Raw genomic sequence first — 17,544 nt, forward strand, 5'->3', positions numbered from 1 at the left:
ATGGAGGCTAGACTGGGGACATAAAGAAATGCTACTCCACAACAACAAACAGCACACAGGCCTCAGAGTGCTGCTTAATACTCTGTTCTTAGAGCTGTTCCTGTGCCCTATGGAAATGAGAGGAGTGTTGTTTGCCTTTTTGTTTTTTTGAGACATTGTTTCTCTGTGTAGCCTTGGCCATACTAGAACTCCCTCGGTAGACCAGGCTGACCTCACACTCAGATTCGTCTGCCTCTGCCTCTGCAGGGCTGGGATTAAAGGCCTCTGACCATCACCAGCTGGTTTGTTTGTTTGGCTAAGGGGTTTCTGGGCGTATTGGCGCATGCCTTTAATCTTAGCACTTGGGAGGCAGAGACAGGCAGATCTCTGAGTTTGGGGTCAGCCTAGTCTTTATCGCTAGTTCTAAGATAGCCAGAGCTACACAGAGAAACCCTGTCTTGAAAAAACAGTTTTGGTTTTTGGTTTGTTTGTTTTTTTTTTTTTGGTTCTTTTTTTCGGAGCTGGGGACCGAACCCAGGGCCTTGCGCTTCCTAGGCAAGCGCTCTACCACTGAGCTAAATCCCCAACCCCGAAAAAACAGTTTTTAATTATTTTATTTTATGTGTATACATGTTTTACCTGCGTGTGTGTGTGTGTGTGTGTGTGTGTGTGTGTGTGTGTGTATACCATGTCTGTGCCTGGTACCAGTGGACCCAGAAGAGGGCACCAGGTCTCCTGAAACTGAAATAGATCACAGTTGTGCATCACTAAACTCCGGTTTAGTTTTTAATTAAAAGAAAAACAAAAAACTAACACTCTAAGTCTTGAGCAGTGAACTATGTATGGGGTGTAAGGGGAAAGAACTCCACCCTCTTCTTTGCAACCAGTGTTACTGGAAGTGGAAAGATAAGCTTTAACTTTACAAACGGTGGACAAGTCTACTGCTTATGCTGGAAACTAGGACTCCCACTGCAGAGAGGGAACCGTGTGCAGTCTTGGCCACTAGGGGCCGCCAGCTGCACCCATGTACCAGGTCAAGCTGACTAGATTGACTGAGGGGAACTCAGCACTGGGAAAGAGCCAAGGTGCTGACCTGCAGGTCTTCAGGCTCCACTCTTTCCCCAGTGAGTCGGGAGAGACCCTAGAGTGACGCAACTGGAGAAAATTCACTGTGTCTCGCTGCGAGCCTCTCCTCTCCCCTTCAGCCACTGTCCCCTTTGTAAGTGGGATCACAGTTCCTGGAGTTTTACACAAGTGGCAGCAGTCATACAGTGGCATATAGATGTGGAGTTTCCCTTCCTGTTTGGGGAGAGGGGGCTGTCTTGGGTAGGTTTGGTTGGTTGACTTGGGGTGTTGGGTTTTGAGAGTTTCACTATAGAACTCAGGGTAATCTGGAATTTACCATGTAAAACAAACAGGGCTCAGTGATGTTCCTGCATCTGCCTCTGGTTGCAGATCTGGGCCACCAGGCCTGGTTTATGTGGGTAAAAAAGATCACACCCAGGCCTTCATGCCTATTTGGTAAGCACACTACCAAGCTTCTTCTCATCCCTTCTCCGACTCCCCAACTCTCGCTTTGTAGGCCAGCCATTGGATCTTTAGCAACCTTGTCTCTACGTCCTGAGTGCTGGGATTACAGTCATGTGCTTGTCTTAGTTAGGGTTTCATTGCTATGAAGAGACACCATGACCAGGGCAACTCTTTTTTTTTTTTTTTTTTTTTTTTTGGTTTTTTTTTTCGGAACTGGGGACTGAACCCAGGGCCTTGCGCTTCCTAGAGCGCTCTACCACTGAGCTAAATCCCCAACCCTCAGGGCAACTCTTAACTGGGGCAACATTTAATTGAGACTGGCTAACAGTTTCAGAGGTTCAGTCCATTATCATCATAGAGAAGCACATGTGTGTGAGAAGCATAGCAGTGTGCAGGCAGCCATGATGCTGGAAGAGCTGAGAATTCTACATCTTGATCCCAAGGCAACCAGGAGGAGACTACTACTTCCCTATACTGGGCGGAGCTTAAGCATAGGACCTCAAAGCCCAGCTCCACAGAGACATACTTCCTCCAACAAGGCCACACTTCCTAACAGTGTCACTTCTCATGGGCCAAGCACATTCGAACCACTACGGCACTTTTCATTGTTCTTTCTTCCTTTCTTTGAGCCAGGGACTTACGTTGCCTAGGCTGGTCTTGAACTCCTGGGCTTAGTTAATCCTCCCACACCAGCTTCCTCCTAGCTGGTACTATAGGCCTGTATCAAAGCTATTTATGTGTTTAAGAAACAACTGTGGGGATAAAGCAGAATTAAAAGTTTAAGGTTGGCTATAGAGCGGTGATTCTCAACCTCCGTAATGCTGCAACCCTTTAACACAGTTGCTCATGTTGTCGTGACCCCCAACCAGCAAATTATTTTCTTTGTTATTTCTTTTTTTTTTTTCTTTTTTTCGGAGCTGGGGATCGAACCCAGAGCCTTGCGCTTGCTAGGCAAGCGCTCTACCTCTGAGCTAAATCCCCAACCCTTCTTTGTTATTTCTTAACTGTAATTTTGCTATTGCTGTGACTCAATTGTAATGCGAATATCTGATATGCAAGATATCTACCTGTGGTTCCTGTGAGAGGGTCATTCGACTCCCCCAAAGGGATCAGTACCCATAGATTGAGAACTGCTGCTATAGCATGCATTTCAGGCTAGCCCGGGCTACATGGAAAGGCCACCTCCCATCTCTTTTCTTTTACTTCCTTCTTTCCTTCCTTCCTCCCTTCCTCCCTCCCTCCTTCCCTCCCTTCCTTCCTTCCTTCCTTTCTTCTTTCTTTCTTTCAGACAGAACCTTCCTAGTTAGCTCTGGGTGGCTTTAGTTTACAACCCCCTTGTCTCCCGAGGGCTAGGATTTCGTAAGTCCATCAATATTTCATGAACTTTTCCTGGGGAGATAAAATGCCCATTTACCCCAGACAGGGCACCACCAACAGACCAAAGTAAGGATTCCTCCAGAGTCCATTTTGGAGAACCAGTGAGTTTATTGGGCTGACTTGTAGAACTCACTGTGACACTGAGTCCCTCCTACCCCCCTCTGAGCTGTGAAAGATGGAGATCCCCTTGAGTTAACCCAATGAAGACATACTATGTCCTCTAGCCTCCGAGAGTCTACAAGAGGCCTTGATAGAGTTCCGTATGGCCGGGAGAGAGATGAAGGAAGGAGTTGGGCCCTCGGGTGAAGGTCTAATGAGGGTCCAATCCACCCTTCTGTGAAGAGATGGCAACAGGCCATTGGGGGACACTTCCAAATAGTCAAAGCTGTCGAGGCTTGGAGAGTAGCCATCTAAGATAACCACCATGCTTCTTTTTAGGATCTGACGGTGTGGTCTTGGCTGGCTTGGAACCTGCTCTGTAGACCAGGCTGTCCTGGAATGCTTGCCTCTGCCTCATGAGTGCCTGTTACAGGTACGTGCTATCATGCTTAGCCTTTTCCATTTCCTTCCTCTGTCCATCCTTTCTTTTGTTCCTTCTTTCTCTCCTCCTGTTTTTGTTTTGATGATGTTGATGCTACTGCTAGAGATTATACTTAGGGACTTATGGTTACTACACAAGTGCTGAACCTCTGAGTTATATTATTAGCCCTCTTTTTACTTTTCGCAAGATTTCACTAAGTTGCCCAGGCTGGCCTTGAACTTGTAATCCTCCTGCCTCAACTTCCTAAGAAGCTAGGATTCTGGATCTGTGTCATGTCCAACTTTTTTTAAAAAAGACTTATTTATTTATCACATATAAGTACACTGTAGCTGTCTTAGACACACCAGAAGAGGGTATTGGATCCCATTACAGGTGGTTGTGAGCCACCATGTGGTTGCTGGGAATTGAACTCAGTACCTCTGGAAGAGCAGCCAGTGCTCTTAACCACTGAGCCATCTCTCCAACCCCATGTCCAGCTTTTAAACATCTTTTGTGCTTTTGGTACTGAATGCATTTTGAAATGAGAGCCAGTAGGATCTGTAGATGATCAAGGTTGTGACTTGAAAGGACTCAAGAAGGCTTTGAAGTCTTGCCAGTCTCTGAGAAACCCCCTCACCTGCCCCTCCTTTTGGTCTTTTCCTTTCTCCCACCCACCTTCTCCCCACCCCCCTTCCCTCTTTTTTCTCTTTTGATTGGGGAAATCTCCCTAGTCCATGCTAGATAAGCAGATGCTTCAACTCTCCATTCTTCTGTTCTAGCCTTCCAGAGTGCTGTAATTTCAGGCATGCACCAGTACTTGAAGGAGAATTATCTTTCGGTTTGGGGTACAAGGTCTCCTTGTTTCTCAGTGTGGCCTGGAACTACGGTGTAGCGAAGGCTGGTTTTGAACTTGGGATTCTCCTGCCTTGGCCTTCCAAGTACAGAGATTAGACATGTGACACCACACCTTGCATAGATTTTCAAATCCTTCTCCTCCCTGCTATGCAAAGGGTGTTCTTTGTCATTCCCTACATTGTCTACCTTGCAAATTCCTAAGTAACCCCACTGTGAGGATCCTAAAGTGGTCCCATTGTGTTGGGTGAGTGCACACAGTTTCCTCCTGCCCGCCCAGTACCTAGGTGCTCAGTGCAATTGTCTCAGCTTGCTTAGTGGGTTGAGCACACAGCTTATTTATAGCTTGGTTGCCTGGCAGGCTGAAGCCCAGAGTTTGAAGTGCAGCCCTACAGAACAAAGGAAAATCCAAACCAGAGTTACTCAGGAGAGGGATACCGTAACTCTGGACAGGTATCCTATTTATTATTTACCACCAGTCAATGTTGTGTCCTCCTTGTTGCCAGGCCAAGTGTATTTTAACAAGATTTGATCTTTGTCTTCTTGAAAAAGGAATAGCCTTGAATTTGGAGCCTAGGGTGGGACAGCTAATTGCATGGCTAAATGGCTAGAGCCTTTCCATCCCAGAAGGGTATACCCATGTAATTCACAATGTACGTTATCTGCTTTGAGCCTAGAGACCACTCCCAGGTATGATAGCACCTGGATGCTGGCAATGCTCTCCCCAGGGGTTATGTGTTGCTATGCTGATAACTAGAGGACACACTTGTGGAGGTCACCAGATTCCTTGTGACTCTGGAGTGATCGTACTGCCTCAACACTGATCTCCAGGCTCCTCTAACTCTGGTGTCCCGATTAACTGGCGCCAGTTCCAAGTTCCAGGTGGACTCTGCATCTGCTCTCTGCCTTTTTGCCTTGGGCAGATTTCTAGGTCCTGCTCTTGCCCGGAAGGGAGATTGGTAATCTAAATGGGAGTGTGTGCAGCCTGCAGAGCGGCTTCTCAGACCTCAGGGGGCAAGGGCGAAGACAGATGGAGTCAGAATATAATCATAGAGGAGGTACAGGTGTTGAGAGTAAGGCACATAGGAAGGCCCAGGGCTAACCTCAGCAACACACCCCACGTAATAGTGGTATGCGCCTTCCACATACTCGATCCTAGCCATTTAGGGGAGGTATCTCTGAAGTGCCTAGGGTTAAAGGTTCGCACCACAGTACTCCAAAGTAAAGTGTAGAAGGAAATGACCTCCTACTTTTCCAGCATGCTTTGGCCTGGTTATTCTGCAGAAACCGTAGACTAGGAAATAACTTTGTAGGCAGTCCTTTTGTAAAGGAAATCTACATTAGCCAGCCTCTGTACCAGGAACTGGCTGCTGCCAATAACTTTCTTTTAACTGGGAGACTTTTATCTGCACAACAAGACCACCTATTTGCCACATAATTCCTTTCCTTGTCCCCAAGTAGTGGGTGGCAGCACCATCCTGACAGAAGTCCTAGGACCCCATTCCTTTTTGTACCTCAGGAAGCTTCAAACTTCTGAGCCTTTGTATGACATCATTTTTTTATGGGATTCCAATGGATGTGCAAGTAATTAAACATGAGTTTCCTCTTACTTATTTTCCATCCAATTTGCAAACAAGCCAAAGACACTAGGGGGAAAACCATTTTTCTCCTTTCTTTTTTTTTAAATATTTATTTATTTATTTATTATGTATACAGCATGCCTGCATGTAGGACTGCAAGCCAGAAGATCTCAGTATAGATGGTGTGAGCCACCATGTAGTTGCTGGGAATTGAACTCAGGACCTCTGGAAGAGCAGACAGTGCTCTTAAACTCTGAGCCATCTCTCCAGCCCCCATTCTTTCCTTTCTTTACCTCTAGAATTACAGTTTGGGGAAGTCAGTGACTCAGTTTCTCCATCTGCTACCAGGTAATACTTAGCATATAACTCATTGGATTCTTAAGATGATCAAAGATTTTTATGAACTGTTTTTGTAGATGAGGAAACGGGCATGGAGAAGTTTGATAGTTTGAGATAATGGACCCGGGGAAAGGTGGGCTAGGAATCAACCCATGGGAAATACGGCTGTAAGCCCACCAGCAGTGCAGAGCCAATGTCCACATGAATTTCTTTGAAGGGAGAGAGGTGGGGGAAAGCCTTGAATTATGCCTGGTGGAAACTGGTAGCTTTTAAGTCTTCATTCTGCTGTAGTGAATGAAGTTTTCAGAATTGTACTGTCTAAAGGTGGCCAGCAGTTTTTCTAAAGAGATCTGAGGTCTGAGCCTAAAGGACATTTGGCTGGGGCCCTTCCAGGAAGTCCCAGTAAGATGACTCTCAGTATTTAGATAGTAAATGACAGCCTAAAGTGGACAGCCCTTGCCATCAGAGCTTGTCTTAGCCATTAGAAATTGAACCCGGGGCTGCTGGAGTCCCAGGATGCTCACAGTTCAGCTAGGGAAATGCACAAAGCAAGATGGACAAGAAACCCCAATGAGGGGAGATGTGGGGAGTTACTGGTCCAAATAACGACCCAAACAAAAAGCTGGGAGGCCAAATTTCGTCTCTCTGGGCTCGGCGTGGTGATCTGGAAGACCTTTACAATAACGGAGTAACAAATTTAACCCAAGAGGAGAGGTTTAAGTTTGGTGAGAGGAATGTTGGGATTTTGAGCTGGGTCCCTTTGAGGCCGCGGAAGAAGCAAGAGTTGCAAAGGAAAAGGTGCAAACCTAGTCAAAGGGAGCATGGGGCCTCTGGGGACAGTCTAAGCAATGACAATTTGGGCGGGAAGTTTCTCCCATTCAGTTCTTTCAGTCTTTGCTATGTGTGTTCCTGGGGGACTATCTAAGATCCACACAGAGCCGGTCCTCGCGCCTCATTGAATCCCAAGGTAGGTGTATCTGGACGTAGTCGATTCCCAACCGCAGCTGGAGCATCTGCCGGCTTGACTAGCACTTTCGGTATCAGCCCTCCGGTAAACTACTCCCCTCCTCCCCTCCTCCCCTCCATGGGCTCCGCCCCTCCCAGGCTCCTCCTAGGGCCCTGGCGCGCCGGCTCCGCCTCTCGTCTCTAGTACGCCTGGCCCCTTCCGTGAGCTCCGCCCCCGCGAGCTCCGCCCCCGCGCTCGCGCGCCAGGGCCGGGCGGCGCCGACGCACTTGGCGGGAGATAGGAAAGTGGTTCAGTGCGCTCCCTAGGCAGCTGCAGTTCCTGGGAACGTGCGACAAGACCTGCAGACACGCTGACGCCTCAGAGCACCGCCTGGGGCCCGGAGCGGCCGGTGCAGCCTGAGTCCTGACCCCGGCCCGGCTCCCGCTCCGGGCTCGGCCGGCGGGCGTAAGGGCGCGGCGGGGTCCGGGCCGGGGGGATGTCTCGGCGGACGCGCTGGTGAGAGGCTGCGGGCGCGCTGGGGTTTTCGCCCTTCTCCTTGGGTCAGCAAGCGTGAGATGGGGATCCCGGGAGAAATGCACCCCGCGCCGCCGGGTGCAGGGGCGCGCGCCACGTTAGACGCTCTAGGGACCCCTCGATCGGTTCCCGGGCCTCCTGGGCCCGGGAGCCTGAAAGCGCGGGTTCCCCCTCTAGACCCGGTCCCGGCCCTGGGTGAGGTCCATCGTCTCCCGCCTAATTGCTGGGTGGGGAAGGAAAGCTGTTGCCCGCGGTGTCAGCTGGAGGCCCATTACTGGGTAGGGAGAATGTCTCCCCTTGTCGCAGCGAGTGGAAGGCAGAAGTCTGGGAGACACTTGTCGTTCAAGAGTGGCTCGACTTTGCTGGCGTTCTTTTCTTGTTAGCATTCCGGGAAGCACAAAGCCCCTGGGCCCTCCGCGGGATGTGAGGCTGGGGACTCGTTGTCTCTTTGGGGATTCGGCGGCCGGTTCGGTTTGGTTTCAGAATTCCTCTTCCTGTCCCACGCTAGTTTTGGGCAACCGGGGATGAGTAAAGACTAATGGTGTGCAACGAGACTGGTCTGTCAGCAACCGCTGGGCCAAAGGCAGGAACTACGTTTCCCTCCTAGTTCCCTAGAGGTTCGGTGGCTGAGTCAAGTCTGGACCTTTGGTACATCTGTGTATCTGGGGCCTAATCGCGGGGCTTTCTAAGGAGTGGGATAATAGGGTTCCGCTGTGTTCTCTTTGGGTCTCTCCAATTGAGAACACCTTACTCGAGTCTTCAGATGGCCGAATCAAGCTTCGGTTGAGGATAAGGAACAGAGATGCCTGCTTGCTTACTTTCAGAGTTCCTCGGGGCTGGGGCGGGTATTGGTTGGGTCCGTGGGCGCTGATCAGTGTGGTTCCCCATGCCCCAGTTTCTAGGGCAGTTCAGTGCCCAGGAAGAGCGTCTGGAAGTACTACTCCGAGAGCGCCGGGGTTTATTGGAGGGACCCTTTTGTGAAGCACGGGCTCAGTGTCCCTGCATCCTCACGTAGCCTTTCTCTGCCACATGGTGTAACTCCCTGTACCCCAGTGGCCCATTTCCCTCTTGGCCTCTGACTCACCTTTCCCTGGAGCATAGCCCAGAACGTACAAGGGCATGAGAAATGGTATGTGTATATACAAAAATGTGACTTTTCTTTAAACAGCACACAGGCCTCTGCTTTTTCATGCTATGGTTACCAGGGAGGTTAGGGTGTAAAAGTGTGGAGTTTGATGTGGCATAATCTTTGTTGGCCTCACTTTTCACATCTGTTAAATGGAGCCCTTGAGAATGCCAGAATGCATGTGAATGATGGATACTCACTCCCATCTGTTTAATAGTGTGACCCTGCCGGGTGGCCACACACACCTTTAATTCCAGCACTCAGACAGGCGAATTTGAGTTCGAGGAGCAGCATGGTTGGTTTACAGATGGAGTTCCAGACTACATAGAGAAGCTGTGTCTCAAAGAACCGTGCCCCCCCCCCCCCAAATAGTGTCACCATTACAGGGCCCTGAGGCTTCAGAGCTCTGCTACACAGATTTTTTTTTTTCCTGCGACATTGGCCAAGCTCTAATAGAATCAGGGCCTTGTGCTGGGTTTTGGAGAAGCAGACTCAATTGTTAGGACTTTAGAGTGGTAGGCAGTGCATGGGTCGGGTCAGACATGACTGAACAAAACTGCGTTGCTAGGTCTAGGAACGCCTTTTCATTTTGGTTAGGGTTTCTAGAATTGTTTAGTAGGCGGTATCTTTGCAAGGATTCATTCATTCACAAATCCACTCCTTCCCTGGGCAAATATTTCTTTAGGCCTTTTCTGTGCCAAATTCCAGGATGTGAATGAAGGTGGAGCTGACCTTTGTGGGTGATGTCAAGACCCGAGGTTGGAACTGAGGGCAGGGCCTGGCTTTCCAAAGTGCTTTGGGTGTGTAGGAGTGACTAGAGAGGCTGTGAGGAGTGTGAGGGAAGAAAGGGGAGGGGTGTGCAGACACCAGCAGCACACTTTGGGGCACAAAGTGTGGCCTGTCTTGCTTGTTTGGAAACCTCCTCTTTTCCCAGTTACATGACTGACTTCACCTTTAGTGTTTGTTAGAGGTGACCCAGTGCAGGCCCCTGGGAAGGATTAAACGAGTTCTGGGAATAACTGGTTGTTTTCCTTTCTTCTTTAGTTATGTACTTGTGTGTGGCTATGTGCACTTGGGTGTAGGTGCCCACAGAGGCCAGAGTCCCTGGATCCTTGTAGAGGTGGGAATTGTGGGAAAGGGGGTTAGAGGTTAAATTTGGATCCTTGTCAAGAGCTGTGTGTTCCTCGACAGAGACAGCTCTCTAGTCCCTAACGAGCATTCCTAGAACTTCATAGTATGATCTCCTTTCTCAAAACCATTAAACTAGGTAATAGGACAGCAGTCAAAAGGCTCCATGTCAGCCAGGCCGTAGTAGACCCTGCCTTTAGGTAATCCCAGCAGGGAGACAGAGGCAGGCAGATCTCTTGAGTCTGCCGAATGAGTTCCAGGATAGCTAGGGCTACACAGAGAAACTGTCTTGAGAAACAAATAAAAACAAACAAACAAAAAAGAACAAAAACTTCCATGTTCGTTCTTTGAAGCTTCCAGACGTCAAATCATTGTATTCTGAGGTCTTTGTTTTCCGTTAGTTGTGCCCGTGTACAGGCAAGGATTGGAAAGGGACAGGCAGGAATGAATGAAGTTCGGCTTGGTGAGGTGGAATATGCCTTTAATCCAGATCAAAAGAATGGAAAAAGTTATTGAGGACATACCTAAGAGGTTTAAAATTTTGCATTTTTGATGATTACAGGTTATCTTTAAAATATCCAATGCCGGCGGCCGTGGGAGAGGTGCCGCAGAGGTTAAGAACACTTAAAGGCTCTTTCAGATGATCCAGGCTCAGTTCCCAGGACCCACCCTGATGGCTTACAATCATCTGGAACTCCAGTTCTGGGGGGGGGAGGGGTCACTATTCTAACTGCATGCACCAGGCTTACGTGCGGTACGCAGATACAGGCAAAACACCAGGGCACGTCATAACATAAATCTTAAAAAAAAAAAAACACAGGCAATGCCCAGTGTTGAGTTTGTTATTGAGAAGAAAAAAGTGAGAAGGTGGCTTTGAATATCATTTCCCATCTGTTTTGAGCTAGGTCTGTCTCTAGTTCATGCTGGCCTTGTGTTCACAGCGGATCTGTCTCAGCCTCCAGTCTCGGGGTCGTAGGCCTGCACAAAAATGGCTCAGCCGAATACCACACTTTGTGAAGAGTTTAGATTTTTGTATTTGTGGTGAGGTGGAGGTTAGGAGCCAGGGCTTTGTGCATGCTGGGCAATTTTATCCCCAAAATAAAGCAACGAGAAGGAAAACGGAGCCAGGCATGGTGGCCTAAGTTTCTAATTGCAATTTACAATCGCAGAGAATTAAGGTAGACTTCATAACAAAACTCTGTCTCAACAAATCAAAAAAGAGTATACGCTTCAGCCGGGCAGATGGCTCTGCGGGTGAAGGTGCTGGTGTACGCGTACACAGGCACACCAATAAGTGTAATTTTTAACGCCCATAAACCCATTTCGTTGAGAAGAAAACAGAGGGTAGAGGCTGGTGGGGCATGCATGCCTTCAATATCAGCACTGGCAGTAAGATCTGCGTTTGGGGTCAGCCTGGTCCACACAGCAAGTCCCAGGACAGCCAGGAGAGATACCTCATAGACTCTGTCTCAAAAAAGAAACAAAAAGCAAAGTGAAATTCTACCTATATTTTTCGGCTTTTTGAGACAGGGCTTGCTGATTTAGCCTTGTCCGGGCTTGTCTGGGCTTGAATTGATTATGTAGTTAGAATGACCTTGAACCTTTGTTTTCTGTCACCTGAGTGCTGGATTACCGGTATGGGCCGCCACACCGGTACCTACTTTTGTACAAGTAGAAAAGGCAGGCCTGCCTCCCCAAACCTCCCTATAGTTGACCTGCCCCTGGCCACACACTACCACCCCCAGGTAAAGGTGTGTAAACACACTGTCCATGACCTTTAGCTTGCTTCCGCAGTGAGGAACTGGATGAGTTACGCTACCAGGACACGGACTCAGACCTCCTGGAGCAGAGAGACAACAAATGTAAGGTCAAATGGACCCACGAGGAGGTGAGCCTCACAGCTACTCCATGGAATGTGGGGGTGGGGGTGGGGTGGCCTTGTGGGGGGAGACCGGGATAGGCTGGTTAGCCAATGAGTGTCTGACGTCATCATCTATGGACTGTGAAGAAGCTGATGGGCCATCTGCTTCTCTTTACTTCCCCAGAGCATTCTCGGGCTCTAAGATCTGAGAATGGGGGTTAGTCCTCAAGCCTTGGGACCTCAATCTCTTCTGTGCTTCTTGCTCTGTATCTTAGCTGGCTTTCTGCTGTTACCGCCTAATGCCAGAGACCAGGTATTTTATCAAGATTCCAGGTTTATTCATCTCACCATCCTGGGTGCATATAATTGGAAGGCACTCTGCCCTGTGGGGACTGTGTTCCTGGGCAGTGTAGAACATCACACCGTAAGAGGGATACACAAGAGGCAGTGCCAAACTGCTTACGTAACAGACTTATTCTCAAAATGCTAGCCCGTTGATCCATGTGTTGATAATCTATACTGAGGCCAGAGACACCTCCAATCCTTCTTGGAGTATCTCATGCTGCACAGAGGAGATGAAATTTAAACGTGCTGTGGAAGGAGGCATTTGACCAAGTACTGTTGGCTGCAAGGAAGCTAAATAAATCTGCATCCTTTGTTTTGTTTTTTTTTTTTTTAAGTTACTTTTTAAAAGATTTAAAACAGTCTACGGCCATACCACCCTGAACATGCCCAATCTCATCTGATCTTGGAAGCTAAGCAGGGTCAGGCCTGGTTAGTACTTGGCTGGGAGACCACCTGGGAATACTGGGTGCTGTAGGCTTAAAAATAATTAAAACAAAATAATTTTATTATTTTATATGTATGGGTATTTTTTTCCTGCATGTATGTAGGTGCACCACTTGTGTGCCTGGTGTCAATAGAGGCCAGAAGAGGGTGCCAGGTCCTCTGGAACTGGAATTACAGATGGTCGTATACTGCCATGTGGGTGCTGAGAATTGAACCTGTAGCCAGTGCCCTTAACCACTGAGCTAGCTCTCCAGTCCCCTTTCATTAATCTTTATGTATGTTTTTGGATGAGAGAGGGCTGGTGTGTGCTACTTTTTTCTTTGTTTTTATTACGTGTGTGTGAGTGTGCTCGCACATGCAGATGCATTGGGACAACTTTTGCGGGTCAGGTCTCTCCCATTTGGGTTCTAGGGATTGAAGCCACAGAGCAATCTTTTTGGTCCTTTTTGTTTTCAGACAGGGTTTCTCACATACGCTGGGCAGCCCTCCCAGTTTGTGGTGCAGCTGAGGTTGGTCTTGAGTTTGTTATTTTTCCTGAAGTAAGAGCTGGAGACAACACACGGTGCCCACTAGGCAAGAGCGCACTCTAGCAGTGCCCACTAGGGAAGGGCGCGCTCTAGCGGTGCCCACTAGGGCAGGGCGCGCTCTAGCGGCTCAGCTGCATTCTCAGCCCTGAATGCCAAAACCAGTTCTTGTCTGTCTGTGGGATTCCGTTGTTTCGGTTTGGTTTCGGGTGGATCTCTTGTCTCCCAGGCCGCTCTGGAATGCTAGCTAAGTTGTATATTTTCGGAGAACCTCTGTCTCCAGTGCAGAGGAATAGATGGGAGCCCCCCTTGTTTGGCTTTTGTTTTCTGAAACTTTCCCACTTTGGCAGCTCTCGGATACTTTGTAACAATGACATTGAACCTTGATCATCTGCTTCCCCCTCAGTGGCTAATCTGCCTCTTGTTGATAAGAGTCCTGTCACTGGCATCCTCTCCAGCCATAGCCTCTTCTCTCCCTTCTCCTCAGTTTAAACTGTCCTCCTGGCTGAAGAGGCGGTAACCGTAGCTTTAGCACAGGGTGTCCTCCAGCGTGGAGTGGCTCTGCTTCTGTTTGCCTGAGGCTTTGATTGGCATCTCTGACTAACACTTGGCACTTAGTAGGCACTCAGTTCCTGAGTAATGCATGAATATGCTGTTATCACGGCATCTGTGAGACTTTCCATACATGTGAGCTAAGCCAAGCCCGTGTCTTTCTTACCTTGGCAGGATGAGCTACTGAGGGCCCTGGTGAGGCAGTTTGGACAGCAAGACTGGAAGTTCCTGGCCAGTCACTTTCCTGTGAGTATTGCCCCTCCCCCAGGGCAAGGATTCTCTGTAAGCCCTCTCTAGAAAGCTTAGAAAGTGTAGGTGAGGTGAGGCTGGGAGGCCAGGCTTCCTGTACTACGCTTGGGGAGGCAGAGGCAGGTGGATCTCTGAGTTCAAGGTCAGCCAGGGCTACACAGAAACCTTGTAGCAAAACCAATTTATGTTTATTCCTGACTAGCTTACAAATAAAGGAGACTCAGACTGTGGTTATTATACTTGGCTTTGACAATTATGGGGGGGGGTCACCCCTAATCTACCCTTCTAACTGCAGGCCTGGGTACTTCCCCAGCGGTGTACCCCAGATACTTGCTGTTTCTCCTGGCCACGTGCTCATGGTTCCTCTCCCCTCCTAAAGGCTTCTTTCTCCTTCTTCTCCCTCTCCCTCTGGTCTCTCCTCCTCCAACCAGGTCACTCCAAATCCACCTACCTCTAATTCCTCCAGTAATTGGCTATAGCCAATTTTATTTAGCCAATAGTTTTAAATTAAGGAATAAGGAGGTTTGCACAACAAAAGCTTATAAACCCGAGACGTCACTGCTAGAATTTAGCATTATAATATATAGCAGTAGACCAAACCTCAACAAAAAAAAAAAAAAAAGAAAATCAACCAAATAAAACAGGAAAGTTTCCCGGGAGATGACCTCACATAGCTGCCTTAGCGAATCTTAGTCTGGGGCCCAAAGGCAAGTTTGTTTTTCTTCCAGCAAGTCAGGAGCAGCTGGATACTTAGTTCTGGGCCCTGAACTTGAACCTAAGGGGAAGCGTCGTTTGAGCAGACTAAGCTCCTGCACGGTTTTAGTGCCACTACACTAACATGCAAAGTCTGTGGATGAGAGCTCCCTTCTACACACACCCTCCCCAGGACTGCTGGCACCAGGAAAGGCTGGAGTATCCAAGGCTACCACTGACTGCTGGGAGTTCCATAGGCATCCTGGGCTGAGTCATCACCCTTCTTTCTGCCCTCTGCCTTTTTCCTTGTAACCTGAGCTCTTTAAAGACTTAAAAAAAATGTTTTTTTTTCTCCAAGAAGAAAGGAGGGATAACTAATAATTTTCACAAAACTTTCATAGACTCTGAGATAGTGCACCTCACACACACACACACATACTAGGTTCACAGGGTGGGAGGTCCCTTTCCACAGGGCCTGAGTTCATCCTTTAAAGTGAAGCAAAATCACTGTACCCATGTTCTGGTATATTGGCCTCTGGTGTGTGGTGGGTGCGTGGCACAGGACACAGCTACCTAAGGTGTGCTTGTACCCTGCCCCCTGAGCTCAAGGCTCAACCAGAGTTCAATCTTCTAGTGTCAGCATTCTTTCTGTTCCTGTTCTAGAACCGCACAGACCAGCAATGCCAGTACCGGTGGCTGAGGGTTTTGAATCCAGACCTTGTTAAGGGACCGTGGACCAAAGAGGAAGATCAGAAGGTCGGTGCTGGCAAAGGGACTGCACACACGGTGGGCTTGCAGGGAATCTGAACATCCCCGTACCACACAGCTTCTCCAGGGACTTGTGTGTGTTTGTGTAGTGAGAAAGGCCAGCTTTGTAGCTTGGCTGGTCTCATATTCATGCTGTAGCATAATCTGACCTAGAGCTCAGAGCGCTCCTCCAACCCCAGCCTTCCTAGTGCCAGGCCGAGTGGCCACCTCACTCCATGAATCATCCAGACAGCTCTTTGTTGTTGGTTGTTTTCTGAGAAAGAGTTTCTCTGTGTAACCTTGGCTGTCCTGGAACACACTCTGTAGACCAAGCTGGCCTCAAACTCAAAGAAATGCACTTGCCTCTGCCTTCCAAGTGCCAGGGGCCACCACCATCCGGTGAGACTACCTAGCTTTTAACTGGTAACCATACCTACCACATAGAACATCATGGACAGGTAATGGGTGGTCCACATAAGAGGCTTGCTTCGCTAGTGACAGCTGGCATTGAAGCTGTGATAATGTGGTAGACACGGTGACACAGGTTAGACCACACAAACACAATGCTCAGATGCCTGGTTTGAGGGTGCTTCACACGAAACCTGTCGCATGCTGGGTAAAGCTCTCTGCCACTGGGCTTCACCTCTCCTCTGATCCCTGCTCTAGGATTATTTTCTTTTTGAAACGGGGTCTCACGTTAGCTTGGGCTAGCCTCAGACTTTCCGTGCAGCCAGAACTCACTTAAACTCCTGCTTCTCTCCCCTGTGGGTTACAGGAGTTTTGCCACATTTGACATTCAGTGCCATATTTCCGTAGTCTCTCGGGGTGGGTTATTTGTGCAATAGGTGGGTAAATCAAGGCACAGAGTGGGATTGACATTCCCCAAACTGCGATGACCCTGGGCTGCTTTTTCGGTGCTTCTTTAACCATGCAGAAATGAAATAGAATATTTCCACACAGAAATTCCTTTTTTTCCCTAAGTATCTACTCTTGCCTGGTTTTGCCTGTGCACACATGGGAATACGCGTGTTATCACACATCTTGAGGCCGTACACCACAGAAGTGCTGAAGGGATATATCCTGCCCTAGAGTATGGTGCGGGTGGACCTCTCACAGGCTTACTGTAGCTCTGTAAACTGCAAAGTGAGACCCACCGGGCTATCTAGACGTTTAATGGAGGGCGATGGAGGCGGGGTGGGGGCCGGTCCTTCACCGCTGTTCTCTTTAAGGTCATTGAGCTGGTCAAGAAGTACGGCACAAAACAGTGGACGCTCATTGCCAAGCACCTGAAGGGCCGTCTTGGGAAGCAGTGTCGTGAGCGCTGGCACAACCATCTCAACCCTGAGGTGAAGAAGTCCTGCTGGACAGAGGAGGAAGATCGGATCATCTGTGAGGCCCATAAAGTGCTGGGCAACCGCTGGGCTGAGATCGCCAAGATGCTGCCAGGGAGGTGAGGCCATCTCCTGGTAGGGAGGTGAGGCCCATCCTGGGATAGAGTGTCCCAGAGAACTGTGATCAGCCCTATGTGGTCTTTAACATCCAACCAGCCAGGTCTTCTAGAGATGTGCATTAAATGGAAGTAGGTCCCTCAAGAATGGCCTGTCTAAAGAGACAGTACTAGGAAGTCTGGTTGAACCCTGTTAGGGGGAATCTGATGGGAGAAACACTAGTTTCTGTCCCCAGATGTTGAACCCGGGCTGACTTCTCGAACTTGTGACCTTGGCTTCACAAATGATACTAATGTGGATATGTACCACCATGCCTGGACAGTCTATTTAATGTATGTGAGTGTTTTGCCTACTTGTGTGTCCGTACCATGTGCATGCCTGGTGCCTGAGGAGGCCAGTTGTGAGCTGGTCTGTGGGTGCTGGGATCAAATCAAGATCTTCTGGAAGAGGGAATGCTGTTAACTGCTGCTGGGCTGTCTGTCTCCTCATCCACTGTGATGGTTTCCATCCTGGTTTTCAGCCATGGAGGATTTAACTCCCTGCGACTCTGACCCTCCCTCCCACCCCACTGCCTACAGTATATCCTATCCTAGTTTCCTTTCTGTTGCAGTGATATAAAACACTTCACCTAAAGCAAGTTGGAGAGAGAAGGGTTGACTTGGCTTGCACTTCCAGGTCACAGTTAATCATCGAGGGATAAAGCAAGAACTTGAAACCAGAACCAAGGGGCAACCCTGCTTGCTGGCTGGTTCCGAGCTTACTTGCATGCT

The 17,544-nt window shown here is 48.8% G+C and overlaps 1 protein-coding gene and 1 non-coding gene across 7 annotated transcripts in view; both read left to right on the forward strand.

The window, feature by feature from the left end:
• Positions 1–7,408: 7,408 nt before the first annotated feature.
• Mybl2 (MYB proto-oncogene like 2) overlaps positions 7,409–17,544 on the forward strand; it is a 28,204-nt gene continuing 18,068 nt past the window's right edge. For 2 of the 6 annotated variants that reach the window (XM_087651119.1, XM_087651120.1), the window contains exons 1-5: positions 7,409–7,639; positions 11,693–11,799; positions 13,812–13,883; positions 15,243–15,335; positions 16,556–16,776. In XM_087651119.1, the coding sequence (XP_087507245.1) occupies positions 16,763–16,776 (14 nt within the window). In that variant the 5' untranslated portion in view covers positions 7,409–7,639; positions 11,693–11,799; positions 13,812–13,883; positions 15,243–15,335; positions 16,556–16,762. 6 annotated transcript variants of the gene reach the window in all.
• LOC120101931 (5S ribosomal RNA) lies at positions 12,477–12,595 on the forward strand. Its single transcript, XR_015685054.1, has one exon. It is a non-coding gene; the product is annotated as a 5S ribosomal RNA (ribosomal RNA).

The sequence above is a fragment of the Rattus norvegicus genome, chromosome 3 (assembly GCF_021556685.1).
Source record: "Rattus norvegicus strain SHRSP/BbbUtx chromosome 3, alternate assembly SHRSP_T2T, whole genome shotgun sequence".
NCBI classification, from domain to species: domain Eukaryota; kingdom Metazoa; phylum Chordata; class Mammalia; order Rodentia; family Muridae; genus Rattus; species Rattus norvegicus.